General features: G+C 64.6%; 1 protein-coding gene and 1 long non-coding RNA gene across 7 annotated transcripts in view; one reads left to right on the forward strand and one right to left on the reverse strand.

Annotated features, from left to right (window-relative positions):
- Window positions 1–627: 627 nt before the first annotated feature.
- CTSD (cathepsin D) lies at window positions 628–10,613 on the reverse strand. The gene is made up of 9 exons (XM_045558432.1): window positions 10,459–10,613; window positions 8,118–8,271; window positions 6,402–6,525; window positions 5,647–5,765; window positions 4,123–4,349; window positions 2,193–2,315; window positions 1,696–1,840; window positions 1,508–1,606; window positions 628–1,414 (listed from the first exon to the last, which is right to left on the reverse strand). The coding sequence occupies exons 1-9, from the start codon at window positions 10,524–10,526 to the stop codon at window positions 1,247–1,249; spliced, it is 1,227 nt and encodes a 408-aa protein (XP_045414388.1). The 5' UTR covers window positions 10,527–10,613; the 3' UTR covers window positions 628–1,246.
- Window positions 10,614–10,748: 135 nt separating this feature from the next.
- The window catches only part of LOC123642906, a 28,001-nt gene continuing 21,608 nt past the window's right edge, over window positions 10,749–17,141 (forward strand). The window contains exons 1-2 of one of the 6 annotated variants that reach the window (XR_006736555.1): window positions 10,749–11,059; window positions 13,205–13,357. This is a non-coding gene — a long non-coding RNA (uncharacterized LOC123642906). The remainder of the gene's footprint in view (window positions 11,060–13,204; window positions 13,358–17,141) is intronic. The other 5 variants (XR_006736558.1, XR_006736557.1, XR_006736554.1 and 2 more) reach the window with 5 other exon arrangements.

A 17,141-nucleotide genomic window follows, 5' to 3' on the forward strand; every position in this document is an offset into this window, starting at 1 on the left:
GAGGCTGCATCCAGGGCCAGGCAAGGGGCAGCCCCCACCCACCCACTCGCCCTGTGCAGGTGTGTTCTCTTTTCAGGTCCAAAGAGGGTGCAGAGGGCCATCGGAGGTCCCGCTGGGGCCCTGCTGCTGCCCCGTCTCCTCCAAGAGCAGAAACGCTCTCTGGAAGAGCACAGCCGGCACTCGCCTCGCCTGGACCACTTGAAAACCACACCTGGACGCCGGAACCTCTGGCCAAGGCCACGTCCTGCTGCTCACTGCTCCAGGCCTCAGAACGAGCCAGTCCCTGTCCAGAGACCAGGCAGGACAGCTAGCTATGGCCACAGGGTCCCACATGCAGAGAAGGGCAGGGGCACCGGAGTCTGACACCAGGCACAGGGCACCCAGACACTCGCCCTGAGCCTGGCCCTGCGTCAGCCCTGCCAGTCCCTTCCCCATCCTGACTTAGAACCACCCTCCCTTGGCCAGGCGTGGCAGCTCACGCCTGTAATCCTAGCACTCCGGGAGGCCGAGGCAGGAGGATTGCCTGCGGTCAGGTCAGGAGTTCGACACCAGCCTCAGCAAGAGCGAGACCCCCGTCTCAATAAAAAGAACCACCCTCCCGCCAAGCACAAAGCACGCAGACACGGAGAGGCTGCACGGCTGTATTGTCACGTCAACTCTGTCCTTCAGCCACCTGAAAAGGCAGCAGAAGTCAGCCCGTCGGGCTCCCCACCGGGTCCACGAGTGCCCACGCAGCTGATTCCTCCTTCCAGTCCCCGCCTGCTCACCCTCGGCCTCAGCCCTCCCTCAGTGGGCCCAGTACACACGGACGGGGGTCGGCAGAGCCCAGCTGTGGGTGGCCGGTGGCTGGGGGGGGTCCTTGGACAGGGCCGGTTTCCGAAGAAGGATCCGTGAGGACTTTGTGAGGACGGCCTGGGGCCGGCGGGAGCTGGCCAGCTTGGGGAGGGACTCCCGGGCGGAGGGGCTATGGGGCACACGAACACGCTGCCTACCGAGTGACACGTGTGCTGGGCCGGTGCCCGCCCTCCATCAGACAGGCAGCCTTTCTGAACCCGGGGCGGGGCAACCCCGGGCAAAACGGCAAGCCCAGCCGGCGGGGCCCCCAGAGAGCCGGCGGGGCGGGTGAGTGTGCGAGTGTGTGTGAGAGGGGAGGGGCGGGGAGGGCTGGGGACGCCGGCCTCCCCCTGCAGCCTCCTGCTAGCGGCTACTCTCCTTTCTCTGCCGGCGGCGGGGGCGGGCCGGGGAGCTACAGCTTGGCGGCCTCTGCGAAGCCCACCCTGTTGTTGTCGCGGTCGAACACTGAGTAGTAGCGGCCGATGAAGACGTCGCCCAGAATCCAGAGTGGCCCGCTGGGCGGGGGGATGTCCATGCCCATGAAGCCGCTCAGGCAGATGGTCTTCCCGGCCTGGGACACCTGGGCAGCCATGGGGGTCACCACTGGCCCGTCACCACCCGGGCCGCCCTCTCCCCGGGGCGTCCAGGCCACAGCCCTACCGCGCCCGCTCACCTTGAGTGTGTAGTCCTCCGAGGACAGCACGTAGTCTTTGCCTCCCAGCTTCAGGGTGACCGAGGGCAGGCTGGACACCTTCTCACAGGGGATCATGTACTGCGGGCGAGAGCGGCGTGTGGGGGCACCACCCTTGGGGGCACCACCCTCGGGCCCCCGCCCACCTGCCGGCCAGCCCCGGCGCTCACCTCGCCCTGGATCAGCGGCACGGCCCCGATGGCCTTCTGCAGCGCACGCACCTCGTCCACGGGGCCCACCACAAGGGAGGTGCCCGTGTCCACGATGGCCTCGCAGCCCTCCTTGCACAGGGTCAGCCCGCTGGCCACCTCGACCCTGGGGGGCAGGGAGGGCGTGAGTCCCCCACCTAGGCTGGGGGAGGGCCCTGCCGGGCGCAGTCCTCAGAGCCCCTGCCCGGCCCGCATCTTCTGCAGGATGTGAGCCGGGCGTGGCAGCGGCAGACACTTCCTCCTCCTCCTCCCTCGGGGTGACCGAGAGTGCTCTGGGCAAGGGGTGGGGGAGCGGAGACTTGGGGTGGCAGAGAGTGAGCGGGACACCCACAGGTGGTGGCAGAAGGCATGGGGTCCGGTGGGGCACAGGGTCCAGCACGACTCCCACCACGTCCCCCACCATGTCCCCATGTGCCACACCCACCAGCAGGACCGAGGGGCGACTGCCCGCTACTCACTGATCCAGATGGATCTGCCAGTAGGCCTTGCGGGTGACGTTCAGGTAGGACAGGGAGCCCGTGTAGTACTTGGAGTCTATGCCGCCCAGCATCAGCTCACCTCCGGGCTGCGCGGTTGGGTCCCTGGGAGGAAAGGGAAGGAGTCAGCTGCCTCCCTGTCCCCCAGAGTGAGAGGGCCAGGAGACCACCGAGGACTAGGCCCAGGAGGGCAGATGTAAGGGGCTGGTGGGGTTACCAGGGAGAACTTCCTGGAGGAGGGGCCTTCCTGGACCTGCCAGGACAGAAAGACCCAGAAGGGAGAGGAGGGAGGGGCCTCTGACCCCACACCCGCGTGGGCAGATCTGCACTGGCCCAACCCATCCCAGGCAGAATACATCTTGCTCAACCCTCAGGTTCTCCTGCTCTGCTGGCCGGATGGCCAGGAGCAAGGCTGCAGGGCAGAAGGGAGACAGAGGACCAGATACTTAAGCAGGGGGACCCTGTCTGTCTGGGAGAAAGACCAAAGAAGGCCTCTAGGAGGAGGTGACAGCGTGACCCTGAGAAGCTGAGGCAGCTAGCTCCTGCCCCACGGCCTTTGCACTTGCTGTTCCCAGAAACTCCCTGCGCTCACGCCCTCCTGAGCCTCACTGGCTCTTCCTTCAGATCTCAGCCTGTCCCTCCCTAAGCCAGACTGCCACAGACGACAGCCACCGCTCTGGGCGGGAACAGGGATGTTATCTTTTCTGTTGAGGTTTTTTTTTAAGTGATGCTCAAGTATGAGCTTGAACAGGCAGCGAACCCACCGGTCCCGACAGGGAGGTCGCCCTGGTGGGGGTTCTGCTGTCTTGCCAGGACGTCTCCAGCTGAGCCTGCCAGTGTCCTGCTGGCCCATCCCCCACCCATGTCCCCCCCCACCACCCAGGGGGGCCTCCTCGCGGCACCTGCCAGCCCCTTGGCAGCCCCAGGCACAGACGCTCCGCCCTTCACCCCTGCCCGAGACCCCCTCCCCGGCAGTCGCATCACCGCCTCGGACCCGGCCAACCTCCCGGGTCCCCCTCCTGCACGCTCTTCACCTCACCAAGGGCTCCAGGGGGGTGACTCGGCCGGCCCCTAGCGAGCGGCGCTGCCCAGGAGAATCCACTGCCCCAGCAGAGGACAGAGGACAGGGGCAGGGCCGGGGCAGGGCTGGAATTCTGCCCGAAGGGCCCCGGGGTCAGGGCTGAGGCCTGGAGACCCCACGTGCTGGTGGGCGTGTGAGGCGTGTCAGCTCGGCTGACCAGGTGACCAGGCTCGGCTCAGGGCAGGAGGCCGCCTGCTGACGCCCTGCGCACACCCCACGGCCAAGGGCAGATGGCTGGGAGCCCGGCGGCACCCGGCACCCCTTGCGTCTGACGCTCCCGCAAGGCCGGCCTGAGAGGAGGAAGCTGAGGTCGCCTGACCGTGGTCACCCATGCTGGCGTAGCGACTGCTGGCAGGGCGGGGGGCCCACCTCCCCCACAGGAAGGGCCCTGCATCCATTAGAAGGCAGCCGGCACCTGCCAGGGAGGCCCAAGGGACTGTGCACGCCCCCTCCAGTGTTCCTGCCCCGTATCGGAGCTCAGGGCCCAGCCCCCAGGCCAGGACCACGTGAGCCTCTGACCCCTCCTCCCAGCGGACAGAGGCCGCAGCCACCGAGGTCCTGGTGCCCACGGCACATCCTGAGCCCCTCCCCACTGGGAGCCCCAGGCAAGACACGGCCTCTCTGCCATCTGCAGAAAGGTGGCCACCCCCGCCTCCCGGGATGGCCCAAGGTCAGAGGTCAGGAGCTGTGGCCACACGCCCGGAGGGCAGACACGGGGCGGGGGCAGGGGGGGCAGCCTCTTGAGCACCACAGCCCCGCATTCCAGCAAAGCTGGGCCCCGATCGCCGGGGGGACGAGGAGGGAGAAAGGAACCTGCCCCTCCCATCCCACCTGTTCAGGTAGAAGGAGAAGACGTTCTTGTCCACCAGCTTCTGCTTCATCAGGTTGTCGAAGACGGGCAGCACGTTGTCGACGGAGATGCGGGGGAAGGCCAGGCCCAGGATGCCGTCGAACTTGGCCGCGATGAAGGTGATGCCGGGCTGCTTGGTGGCCTCCCCGAAGACCTGCTTCTCCACTTTGACACCGACGGAGGCCTTCATGGCTGAAGAGCAGGGCACCTGCGGGCCGGGGCAGGGGTCAGCGGGCCACACGCGCCCACCGAGCCCGACATCAGCCCTGGGCGTGGGTGGCTACGGCTGCAAATCCAGCCCCATCAATACCCCTCATCTGCCAGGATGGGGTGCAGAGGGCACAGGAGGGAGGGCTATGAACGGGGCTGGGGACGCAGATGGGGGCTGGGGGTGGGGGCAGCCTGCGCAGGAGCTGTTGGGACCTGGTGGGAACACAGAGGGCAGAGGGCACGCTCCTTGCTCTGCTCCCACCTCCTGCCTGCCCCCTCCCCTCCCTCTGCCAGGCAGGGCTCACTCCTGCCCTCGGGTGTGGGGACGAGGGCCTGGATCCTGGGAGACGGAACTTCAGACCCCACCCCAGCAGCCCTGTTCCAGCCAGGCCGCCCTCCCCGGGCCCTGGGCTGCGCAGAGATGGGTGGCAGGGCAGGATGTGGGAAGCAACGGCTGAGCTGTTGGACAACATCCTGTGCAGGCTGAACACAGCAGAGCAGACAGCGAGACCCCAAGGAGCCCTGCACGTCACTCGGCAGGACGCAAAGGGAGACAGGTGGCCCCGTGGGGTGGCCCCTCGCTGTCCTCATTCTGGCACCATGGGCATGAGGTGCTGCGGCAGAGTCCTCGGAGCCCACCCCACCCCTCTGGACCCCCCAGCAGAGACTGTTAGAACAGGCCTGGCTGGCGGAAGGGGCCTCTCCCGGACCCCTGGCCCTCCCGCCCTAGGGCTGGGGTCTGCATCGGCTCTAGAACCCTGGGCCCCCTGTGGCCTGGAGCCCCCAGCAGCAGGCAGCTGTGTGATGGGAACACACTCGAGGCATACTGGGGGTCGGGGCGGCTCTCTCCCCCCTCAGGCCAGGAAACAGCCACCCTGCTCGGGCCCCTTGGGCTTCTCTGCAGGTGCCTCCCGCCAGCTGCCTGGACAGCGGGCTCCCGGCACAGCCCCGCACCCCTCCCGAGCCTCCAAACCCCTTGGCTGGCTGCAGGGACCCCACCCACCCCCTTGCCTGTCCCTGAACACCTGCTGGCACCTCAAACCCACCCCGTCCAAAGTGAAGCTTAATCCTTAATCCCCCGCCAGCTCGCACCCGGAGCCTGAGAAGAGAGGCTCACTCACCAGGGCTGCCCACGGAGCCACGTGCCTGCTGGGCGCTGAGGTCCCCCCTCTGGCACGTGGGCCTGACTCAAGGGGCTCCTGGCCATCCCCGGCCTGTACCCCAGGCCCCGCCTCCTCGCCCAGGGACTGCCGCCAGCCACCCACACTCGTGCGTAATCCCCGGGAGGGACTCACCGACACCGTGTCTTGGCTCAGGTACCCGGAGAGGCTGCCTGAGCCGTAGTGGATGTCGAAGGAGGTGCCGTTCTTCACGTAGCTGCTAGACTTGCTGCTGTCGTACTTGTGGTGCACCCCTGCCAAGCGGGGTGGTCAGCCGCAGTCCCTCCAAGTGGCCTCGCACCTCCGGCCCTGGGCGGCCCCCTCAGAGCCCCCTTCCCAAGCTGCCTCCCAGGGTGGGTCTGGCTGTGACACGAGGCCCACCGTGCCAGGGGTCCCAGAACCATGGGGCTGTGACACCCAGCCTTGCTCTCTGCCTGGCGGGTGGTCCAGCCCACCGCCTGCTCCATCCTTGGACACCATGGTTCCCAGCCCCGGTGAGAGCAAGGCTGGGGCCGCTATGAACAGGCTGAGCCAGAACGCAGGCATCCCGGGGCAGGGTGGAGGGAGGGCCGGCCTGTCTCCTGGGCCAAGAGGCGGGAGCGGCGCACGGCCTAAGACAGTTCCCGAGGCAGGGCCGCCTGAAGGCCCCAGCCCTGCCCCTGCCTTCCTGGTAGGGCCCCAGTGACATCCCAGGAGGGCCACACTCGGGGGAGACCCAGGACCCCGGAGGGAGGGCGTGTGGACATGCAGGTCAAGTGGACAGATCCCCACTCGGGCCAGCCACTCTCCACCCGTTACCCACCCTCAGGCCCTGATGGTGACCGGCCACCCTGAGGCAAGTGGCATCTTGAAGGGACAGGGCTGGACAGTGGGCGGCGAGTGTGACTCACAGCAGGCGATGTCCAACACCTTGCAGTGGACCGAGGGGACCCACAGGTTGGAGGAGCCGGTGTCGAAGATGACGGTGAAGCACTGTGGAGGGGTCCCGATGCCGATCTCGCCGTAGTACTGGGCCTGGGCGGGTGGGGGTGGCAGTCAGGGCTGTGGTGGGGGTACTCACTTCCCCTGGGCCCGATGAGGCCCCGCTGTCCCTGGAGCCAGGCCTCCAAGGCCCAAGCTGGAGGGAGCGGGGGCCTACTCCCACCTGCCAAGCCTGGGTTTGACCCCTCCCCAGGAAACAGGCTCCCGCAGGGAGGCCGGGGCCAGGCCCCCAGCGCTGGGTCCCCAAGCCCATGGGCACCTGGGGCCTCCAGGTCCCTTGGTCAAGCCACCAGCCCTGCCTGTGTGGGGATGTTGGGGAAGGACCCAAAGAAAGGGGAGGCCAGCGGTGAAGCCAGCGTGGGGACAGGCATGGCCCTAGCCTAAGCACTGGGGATGACACAGGCCTACCTGGAAGAGCCTCTGCCATTGAGGGCTCCAAGGCCTAAGAAGGGGAGCGAACTCCACCCCAGCGTGGGCCACGTCAGGGCCTGGGGTCCGCAGGCACGAGGGTCACGTGCCCCTCTGAGTCTCGGGAGGAAGGCCACCCTTGGCCCTGTCAGAGGGCAGAGGTGTGGAGGTCCTGGAGCTCGGGGTCATCCAGGCCCTGCCTGCCTGAGTACCCCTTCCCTGGGTGGGAGCCAGGGCCACTGCTGGCCACAGGATTTCTGGCTCTGATTCTGCCTGGTGTCTCTCTGGCCACTTGGCCCCAGGGTGCAGCAGCTGCTAACTCATGACCCAGCAGAAGTGTCCCCGCTGGTGGGGGGTGGGGGTGACTCAGCAAATCTCCCTCTGTGTTGGGGGAATCTGGAACTGGCCTGTCGTGCCCCAGGCGGATAGTTCCCTCTACCCCTGAGCAAAGTCACATGCCTGTGAGTCTCCAGAGCTTCCTGCCTTGACCAGGGCTTGGGCCAAGGCGGGCAGAGGGCACAGCCACCCACCCCACCCGTGGGCCAGGGCGAGGCTGGACAGCAGTGAGGGACTCGACTTTGGGGTTCGGGGGCACCAGCTGGGCCCTGGGCAGCTGTGGAGGTGCCAGGCCCTGGCCCAGAACCTGTCCTCACAGGGCTGGGACAAGCCTGACCAAGGCCCAGCCTGTTGTGAGGCTTCCAGAATGTTCTACTCTGAGCTGGTTTCCCCTCCAGGAGCAGTGGGCACAGCAGGGGCTGCCGCCCAAGAGGACAGTGAGGAACTGGGCACAGGGTGACCCCAGGCCTGCCAGCAGGATGGGCACGACAGAGGCTGCTGGGCAGTGGCCACACCCAGGCAGGCAGGCCCAGAGAGCCCCAGGGTCCCCCACCCCGCAGCCTCGGGGCCGGCTCAGGAGCTGGGCCTGGGTTTGACTCTGGGCCAGGGGAGCTCCGAGCTGCCCGTCAGTGCTCAGGACACTGGGGAGATGTCACCAAGGTGCCAAGGCCACCCCCATGCACCCCTGGCCCTGAGAAGACCAGCACCCTGCTCGGGGGTGCAGCAGGGGCACTGAGCCTGGAAGCCCCCCCAGCTCACTGATCAGCCCAATCACGCCAAACCACCGGCTGCTGTGTGAGCGCACGGGAGCAGCACACACGCTCCTGCGGAACTTTCCTGAAGGCCTCCAGCAAGGCCCCCCACCAGGCCCTCATACTCACGTCCATGTAGTTCCTGAGCATCTCGGGGATGGGCCCCTTGGTCCCAGTGGCCATTGAGTATTTCGTGACGGGGCCCTTGGCGATCAGATCTTCCACGGGGCCCCCCACCTCCGACATGGTCCGGCGTATGGACTTGAACTTGTGCAGTGGTATTCTGTCAACGTGGGGTCAGGGCATGTCAGGGTGGGGCAAGGGCAGCCCTCTTGTGTGCCAGCTGATGCCACCCATCTGTGAGCCACCAGGCGCCCCCAACAGCCACGTCCACTGCACGTCCACCCGACGCCCCCAGCATCTCAAACCCAGCAGGGCCCAAAACACGGGAAGCCCACTGGCCCAGCCTCCCCCAAATCAGTGAACAGCAACCTGTCACCACCCCAGGTTGCCAGGCCAAAGTCCTGGCAGGCCTTGGTCACCCACCCGCCGCCCCCCACATCCAAGCTGGGGCCAGCGTGCCACTGCCCTCCTCGGCCGCTCCAAAGACTCCGAAAGCTGGTCTCCTGTCCTCCCTCTGCACATGGCTGTTCTTTCCCGGAAGGTGGCCAGTGGGGATCCCCAGGGTGTTGGTGGCACCTGCCACCTCTGTCCAAAGCACTCGAAGGCTCCTGGCCACTGGCCCCATCTGCCTCCACCTGGACCTTGCACCAAGGTGGTCCCACGGCCAGGCTGGCACTGGTGGCTCTGTCTGCCTGACCTCCTAGCAGCCTCCTGCTGGCCACCAGACGGGCCTTCAACGCCACCCCAAGAAGCCTTCCTTGACTACCTGTCGCCCTTCCTGCCACTGTGTTGGGGCCCAGAGCCCTGGCCCCACATTGCACTTCTGTGCATGGGCCCCATGAGGCTGAGGACTGCACCTCGGGCTCTAGAGGCGTCTGTGCTTCCTCCAAACGTGCTGCTCTGCACCCCCACTTGGGGCATCCCCCAGCACTGCGCCCAGCCTGGGGCCTCGAGGTCTGGCCTGTGCCGGAGGGAGCTGAGACTGCAGCCAGGGGCCTGACTTCTGTTACACACAGAGCCGTGCTGCAGGGGAGGGTCCCGGCACCTCCTCCGGGCTCTGGGGCTGAGCCTGCTCCTGTTCCAAGGAGGGCTTATCCGAGTTTTTAATCACTTGGATGAAACTCTGTCCTGCCCTAGGGATTTGGAAGTCCAAGGTCACAGCCGGTTGTGGCTGGCAAGCCAAGGGCGTGCTCCAGGAAGACGGGATTCTTGTCTAAGAGCTGGTGGGCTGGAAGAGCCCCAGGTTCCGGCCTGGGGGAGGCACATGCCCCCCAGGGGTCCCAGAAGCAGGTACCACCAGTCCCATAGGACCTGGGACTAGGTGAGGGGTTTGGTCAGATGCCCGGCCCCCAGGAAGTCCCAGGCTCCCTTCCTCGCTGCCAGCTGCCTGAGAGGGGAGGCAGGTGGGCGGGGCTGGTCAGGGCAGGCTCAGGCCTGTAGCTGCTCCCCAACAATGGCTCTGTCTGGGGCTAGCACCCCGGGGCCACTGCTCGGGGCCTGTGGAGAGGCTCAGTCCCACCCTGTCCCCAGCCCCCGAAGCCCTATGACCTCCCTCACCTGCCCAGGGCAGCAGGCCCACAGCAGAGCCCCAGAGCAAGGGCGGGGGCAGGTGCACACAGGGTTGGCCCCCTGTGCCCCTCCCTCCTGGGAGAGTAGGCTGCCTTGCAAGGGCAGGGGCGGGGGTCCAGGGAGCAGACCTCAGCCCTGCCCTCTGCCTGGCTGGCACGGCCTGGCCCAGCCGGGGTCCAGGCCAACTGTGGGTGGCTCACCTGGTACAGGACTGAAGGTCCTAGGCCTGAGGAGGGTGTAGGATGGGCAAGCTGGACGCTGCCCTGTGCCTGCTCCCCGAATGACCTCTCTTAGGACTTGCCTGACTCCTAGGGCCTCCAGGGCCTCCCCACCCCCGGCCTGTGTTAGGGCTCCTGGAGCAAACTTTTAATAAACCACACCCCAGTTCACGGCTGGCAAAGGGGTCTCCAGATGGAAAATGTGGGGTCCAGCTCAAGAAGGCTCCAGGGCCTACGCCTAGGTCTGGCGACTTCCCTAGTAGGACTCTGCGCAGTAGCACACCTGTCCCGAATCAGCACTACCTCCTCCCCACCCTGCACCTGGGGAGGCTGGGGTCCTCACGCCTCCTCCTGTCCCCTCGAGGCCGGCCCCCGGTGGCATGGGGGCGAGGTGCTGGCGAGGGCCCGTGGGAACCCCGCACCCCCAGAGCTCCCACGCCCGGGGGCGGTGGGCGCTGCAGCAGCCGCGCAGGACACAGGTGCACAGCGCGGGCGGGGCGCGCAGGGGACACCGCGGGCGCAGGTCCCTCGGCGCGGAGCACCGCCCGGCGGGGCCTCACCTGACGAGCGCGGAGGTGGACGCGATCAGCAGGCCGAGCGCGAACAGCAGCAGGCTGGGGGGCTGCATGGCGGCGGCGGCGGCGCGGTCGGACCCGAGCGTGGAGGTCGCGCGCTTATAGCCGGGATGACTGCGCAGTCGGGCCGGGTCAGCTGACCGGCTTGTTTGCGCCCGGGCCGGTCACGTGGGCGCGGCAGCCGTGCGCGGGAGGCGGGACCGGGGCGGGGCGACCGGGCCCCCGTGCAGACGCGCGCTCCCGCCCGGGCCCGCGCACGGCGCTCCAAGCGCGTCCCCCAGCCCGCGCCCGCCCTGCAGCTCGGGCGTGCCTGGGTGGGGGGCGCGGCTGAGCGAGGCGGGGACCCTGGCCCCCTCCCGGGGCCTCCAGATGAGCCAGCCCACGGCCGCCGCTCCTGTCCCCGCTCGCCGGCCGAAGCGGGGTGCGCCGGGCCCCCCAGTGGTCGCTGAGGCTGAGGCGCGCGGGCACCTTCCCAGGGCCGAGGTCGAAGCTCCGGGCTCCCCTGCGCCCTGGCCCCACCTGCCCGCCTCTGTCTCTAACACCTCCTGTCCACTCCTGTCGCTCCCTCGGGGCCCTCATCTCAAAGGTGAGCGGGAACGGAGTAGCCATGTCTCCTGAGCCTCAGCCCTGCGGAGGCCACGGGAGGCCACCCCCAGGACCTCACCCTTCACGTGTTGGCTCCTGCCTGGGTGGGGACCTGACTTAGGAGCTGTCCCTGGACTCCCTGGACCCTGTGGAGCTCAGGGCCAGGGCGGGGCAGGCCTTAGGTAGGCAGGGGTGTTCGCACAGCTCATTTCAGAGATGGTCCACGTCAAGAAGGAAATATATCAGGGAAGGTGCTAGAAAGTGCGATCTGGAGGGGGTACCTCCGAGGAGCTGATGTTTGAGCAGTGGCCTGGTGACTCTGGGAGCCCGGTGACGGAGGCCGGCCCCCACCCCGCCTTAGAGAGGGGCAGGGGGTTCTGCCCGCTGTAACCAGATAAAACAGGACCCTGGCGGGGGCTGAACCTCCTGCAACCCTGGTCGGCCTGGTGGCCGTAGGCGCGTGGCCGCTGCCTCGGTCACCTCCACTCCCCGCCTCTCCGTAAATAGTTACTGGGGTCATCTGATACGGTTCTAAACACGAGTACAGACGCCCGAGCAAAGCAGAGGACATCTGCCCTGGGACTCTGCCCCAGCTGCCCGGGGCCCGGGGCTGTCCTCAGGGCAGGCCCAGAGCCCAGTGCCTGCTGTTGTCACCTGCCTCTCAGCGAGCTGGGATCTCACAGATGTCGGCTGGCCCTGAGTGGGCTGGACTCAGGAGAAAGGTGGTCCCCACCAGTGTCTCCTGCATCAGCATCAGGGTCCCTGGGCCCAGTGCTGGACAAAGTGTCATCCCAAGTTGCGGAGAGACACACCTGTAAGGGTGGGCACCAGGCGTGCTTCCCAAGGGGGCCCTGACATGGTGACAGGCCTCTGAAGTGAGTGTGCGGTGCAGACGACCAGCGGGAACAGAGGCATAACATGGCGGTCCACTGCAGGGCGTATGTGAGACCGATGCAGGCCCGGCTAGGAGCCTTGGACTGTCCCCTGCAGATGACAGGCAGTACTGAGAAGGGACCCTCTGGGGGCCCCAAGGGTAGAGAGGCCCCACTTCCCTGCAGAGGCCGTCTGCTCTTCCCTTTATCACAGAGTGGAGACATTCTGCCTGTGTTGTGCCTCGGTTTCACCACACCAGGGGTAGAGCCTGGCACGTGGTGGGTGCTGACAGTTCCGTGTGGGATGAATACTGGGTGTTGGGGTCCCACAGGGACCAACCCGAGAGGCAGGGCAGGACCCTGGGAGGCATACTGGGTGGAGGTTGAGGGGAGTGGCTCCTAATCCCCTCACCTCTTACCTGCCCAGGTAAGACCCTCCTGGTCTGGGCCCGGTGCTCCCAGGCCGAGAGCCAAGGGTGGGGCTGACAGCCTTGACTGTCCTCTAGGGGCCGGAGCTGCAGGGCGTGGCCTGGCCTCCTGGCCCAGCTTGGACTCCCAGGACTCCTGCACCTGCCAAGCTGACTCGGGAGCCCCTGTCCCACTAAGCCTGTCTTCGGGCACCTTCGGCCGGCGGACTGCTGAGCATGTCCAGGCCCTGCACTTGGCAGGACACAGGGGACAGGGCCCTCTTTAGGACCTGGGCACAGATCCCACCATGAGTTGACTCTGGTGGAGTTACTGACTTGGAGGGGCCCTTTGGCCCCCAGCACAGCAGAGCCCCCCGAGGTGCCCATCTGGAGCTGAGGGGGTTCTCAGGGGGCCCAGGATCCCAGGCCAGAGCGGCTGCCTGTGACAGGGATGTGGGCTCTGCCTGGTGCACACAGAGTGGGGGCAGGCGGTGGGGACCTGGCCCAGGCTCAATCCCAGCCGCTGGTGTCATGGGCCACTGAGCTGCCCGCCAGGGAGGCCCCTGAGCTCCTTTCTGGGGAGCAGCTGCAGGGCCCAGGACAGTCGGGGAATCGCAGATGCTGGAGTGCCTGAGAGGGGAGGGGCAGAGAAGGGAGCGGGAACTAAGCACCCACTGTGTGCCAACACCCCTAGGAGGGCGGGCAAGGGCCGAGTGGAGGGTCCAGGCCCAGACCGGGAGGGTCCGCCTGGGCGGGTGAGGTGAGGGGCAATCCACTCCCCCGACGTCCCCAGTGTACCTTCCAGGGTCCCACCTCCAGGGTCGGTCACTTTGGGCCCCTGAGCATCTGTGCATTGATCCCACACAGAATCATCACGCACCTGACTCTGCCAGGCCCGGCTCCACGTGCTGGGGAAATCGAGGGAACGGCACAACTTCCGGCCGACGTGGAGTCTACATTCCAGACGGAGAGGCCAGGTGTGTGACAAAGCAGGCACCTGACACCGGACCTTGGGAGGTGGTACGTTTCAGGGAGGAACTGGTGCAGGGCACAGGGGTGACAGGGAGGAGGGTGCTGCTTCAGAGAGGCCTGCTCTGATCAGACTCCAGGGAGGTGGGGACCCAAGCAGGCTGGCCTGGAACAACAGCAGAGGCCCTGTTGGGGGACTCGGGCCTGGGGGAGGGGAGGAGGGAGCGGCCGGGGCAGAGGGCAGAGGGCAGAGGAGCGTCCTTCCAGGGAGCCAGGCGTCCACCCGCTGGGAGGCCCCTGCTGTGTCTCCCACTCAGAACAGAGGTGAGGGGACAGCCTTTAACTGCCTGTGGGGAGGGGAGCCATCGTCCCGGGGAAGGCAGCAGGGCCTGGACCAGGGCGGCGTGACAGAGCCGTTCATACTGACATACCGGGGTCTACCCAGCAGCCGGGAGGAGGGCGCGTTGCTGGCTGGGATGAGAAGGGGTGCGGGACGAGGGCCTTGGGGAGGAAGACCAGGATGTTTCAAGTTGCAATGACGGACGGGAGGGTGATTTTGCTGGGTGGCAGCAGTTGTCTGAGTCGGGGGTGCAGGCGGGGTGGACGTCACACTCAAGAGTGCCGTCGTAGAAGACTGGGTGAGATGTCCGGGGACTGAGTCCTGGGGCCGTGCGACTTTAAGAGGCCAGAGAAGCCAGGGGTCCCAAGGGGGAGACTGGAGCCGCTGGAGACAGCAGAGGCCAAGGGGGGAGGACCAGGAAAGTGCTTTGGGGCGGGGGTGGCCGCTGTGTCAGAGCCTCTGCTGCTGGATGGGGGGAGGGGAGTGGGCACCAGCCCCGGGTCTGGCAGTTTGACCCTGACTGAGCTGTTCCAGTGAGGGGGGCTGGGCAGGAGTGAATGTGACATTCAGTAATCGATGCAACAGGCTGACGGTGGCAGCCAGGGGCTTGAGCCAGGGGAAGGGTGGTGCCAGGCCATGGAGTGGAGGGAGCTGATCCCGCCCTCACACCGTACATAGAAACCGGTTTTAGCTGGATTAGAGATGCCAGTGTGAGTGGCAGTGTGGTGGGGGGTGGGCAGAGGAGACCATCTACATGACCTTGGGTCAGCACAGACTTGTTCAGTGGGACACGCACACGCCAACACCAGACCTTGTCAGAATGAAGGGATTTGTATCCAGAGTACACAAAGAACTCTGAAAGCTCAACAATAAGAAAACAAAGAGCCAAATTTTAAACATAGCAAGTGGTTTGAGCTGACGTTTCAACAGCGCAGAAATGCACAAGTACGTGAAGAGGTGCCCCACGTCACGTGTCATTAGGGAATGCACATCACCACGACGAGACACGCCTGTTAGAATGGCCAAACCCAAAACACCGACGACACTGGTTGCTGGTGAGGACCTGGGGCAGCAGGAAGTCTGTGCCGCTGGTGGGAGGACAGTTCTTACGAAACTCCTCGTCCCTTGCCGTGCGGTCGGGGAGTCTCGCCCAGACCTGAAGACTCAAGTCCACACCGACACCTGCGCTCATGCTGACAACAGCTTTGTTCATAATCACCCAGACCGGAAGCAGCCACGGCGCCCCCAGGAGGTGCGTCCAGACGGGCGGGGGCTCCCTGGCGAAGAGGAGAGAGCCGGAAGACGTGGCGGAGCCTTAGGGCCGCACTGCCGAGTGGAGGAGCCAGCCTGAGAGGGCTGCACCCCACGTGACCCCGACTCTTACCTTCTAGAAAGCAGCACTATGGAGACAATAGAAAGAACGGTGGTTGATGGGGCTGGGGGGGGCGGGGCGTTGATGATGGCACACACATGGTTTTTATGGCAGTGAGATTGTCCTGTGGGACTCTCTACTGGGGCACACAGGACCCCAGGCATTTGTCAAAACCCACAAAATTTACAGCACAACCTCAGAGCGACCTAATGTAAACTCTGGACTTGAGTCAGCAGTCAGCTGTCACTTGTAACACATGTCCCACCCTAAGGCAAGGTGCGAATCGTGGGGACCTGCATGTTGTGGGGGAGGTGGGAGAGTCTGCACTGTCTCCTTGACTTTTCTGGATGTAAAAACTGTTCTAAAAAGTAAAGTCTATTAATAGTGAAAAAAACGGCATTAACTTCTTTTGGGGAAAATGATACATTGGATTGTAAGATTAACAACTTCTATTCCTCAGTGCACCGTGAAGACAGTGAGAAAGCCACCCACAGAGAGGAGACAAGTTGTATTACATTTGAAATAAAATCTTAAGCCCCCAGCTGCCTGAATGGACCCCCTCTTGGCCAAGGGGACCCCAGAAGTACCCTACAGGTGCTGACCACGAGAATGGGGGTCAGACACGCCTCGTCATGCCCCCCTCCCTTCTTGGAGATGTCTTTTGTGACTCATTACCAGGCCAAAGTCTACGCAAGACAGAGCTTAAACCACCTCTGCAGGTCCTCCGTTCACTCAACAGATCCCTTGAGTCGGGTGTCTGTCCAGTGTATGTCCGGTGGCTTGTTTTTACTGCAGTGGTCCCCAGCCTCTTTGGCACCAGGGACAGGTTTCATGGAAGACAATTTTTCCACGGATGGGGGGCAGGGCGGGGGGTGTGGTTTGGGGATGATTCAAGTGCATCACATTTATTGTGCAGTTGAGCTTCTCTGCTAGTGACAATCTGCATGTGCAGCCGCTCCCCAGTGCTGGCACCATCAGCTCCACCCCAGATCACCAGGCACCAGATTCCCATGAGGAACCACCGCCTAGATCCCTCACATGTGCAGTTTACAGTGGAGTTCACGCTCCTGGGACAATCTAATGCCACCGCTGATCTGACAGGAGGCGGAGCTCGGGCGGTGATGCCAGTGACGGGGAGCAGTTGCACATACAGATGAAGGGTCCATGGCCTGGAGGTTGGGGACCGCAGCTCTAAATAACAGAGCTCCTTATCTTAAAACGTTCCAAGCCTGTAGACAAAACTTCATTTCTTTAACCAATTACAAATCAAAGAATCTTCAAACCCACCTGTAACCTGTAATTTCCTGCTTCAGGATGTCTTGCCTTTTCCGGCCAAACCAATGCACGCCTTCCGTGTGTTGATTTGTGACTTTATGTGTAATTCCTGTCTCCCTGAAATGTGTAAAACCAAACTGTGACCCCACCACGGCGGGACCACTTTCTCAAGGCTTCCTGGGTGTGGCTCTGGGCCATGGTCGCGTATATTCAGACTCAGAATAAACCTCTTTAAATTTCTGTGCAGAGTCTGGGTTCTTTGCCTGGACAATTACATCTACCTGACAAAGAACTAGTATCTGAAATACGAGGACTCCTGCAAGTCAATGAAAAGACAGACAACCAGTAGGAAAACAGGGGCAGATGATTTGACAGACATTTTACATCCGAAAAAAGAAATCCAAATGTCTAATAAACATTGACACTTGTTCCCATTAGTCATCAGGAAAGTGCACTTAAAACCCCAGGCCGACATCCCACACGCCCACCAGAACGGCCACGCGGAAACAAGACCATGGAAGCGCTGGGATTTGGCGAGGACGTGAGGCTGGGACTGGGGGTTGCACAGGCCCCCGTGGCCCTGTCCCCCACAGTGGGTCCTGCGCTGTCCTTGGCCAGTGGTGCCACGTCCGGCTCACAACCAACCGACGTGCACGGCTGGCCCCAAGTCAGGTACAAGAAGGCGCACAGAGCGCCGGCACCGCTGGCCATAGGCCCAAATCGGAAAGCTCCCAGAGCCCACGGACTCCACAGACAGATGACTGTGGTGCGGCCTGGGAAGGAACACACGGCAACTCCACGCAAAACAAGGCGAACCCCACGAGCATCATGTTGAGTGGAAGTGATCC

This window comes from Lemur catta, chromosome 7 (assembly GCF_020740605.2).
Source record: "Lemur catta isolate mLemCat1 chromosome 7, mLemCat1.pri, whole genome shotgun sequence".
NCBI lineage: Eukaryota > Metazoa > Chordata > Mammalia > Primates > Lemuridae > Lemur > Lemur catta.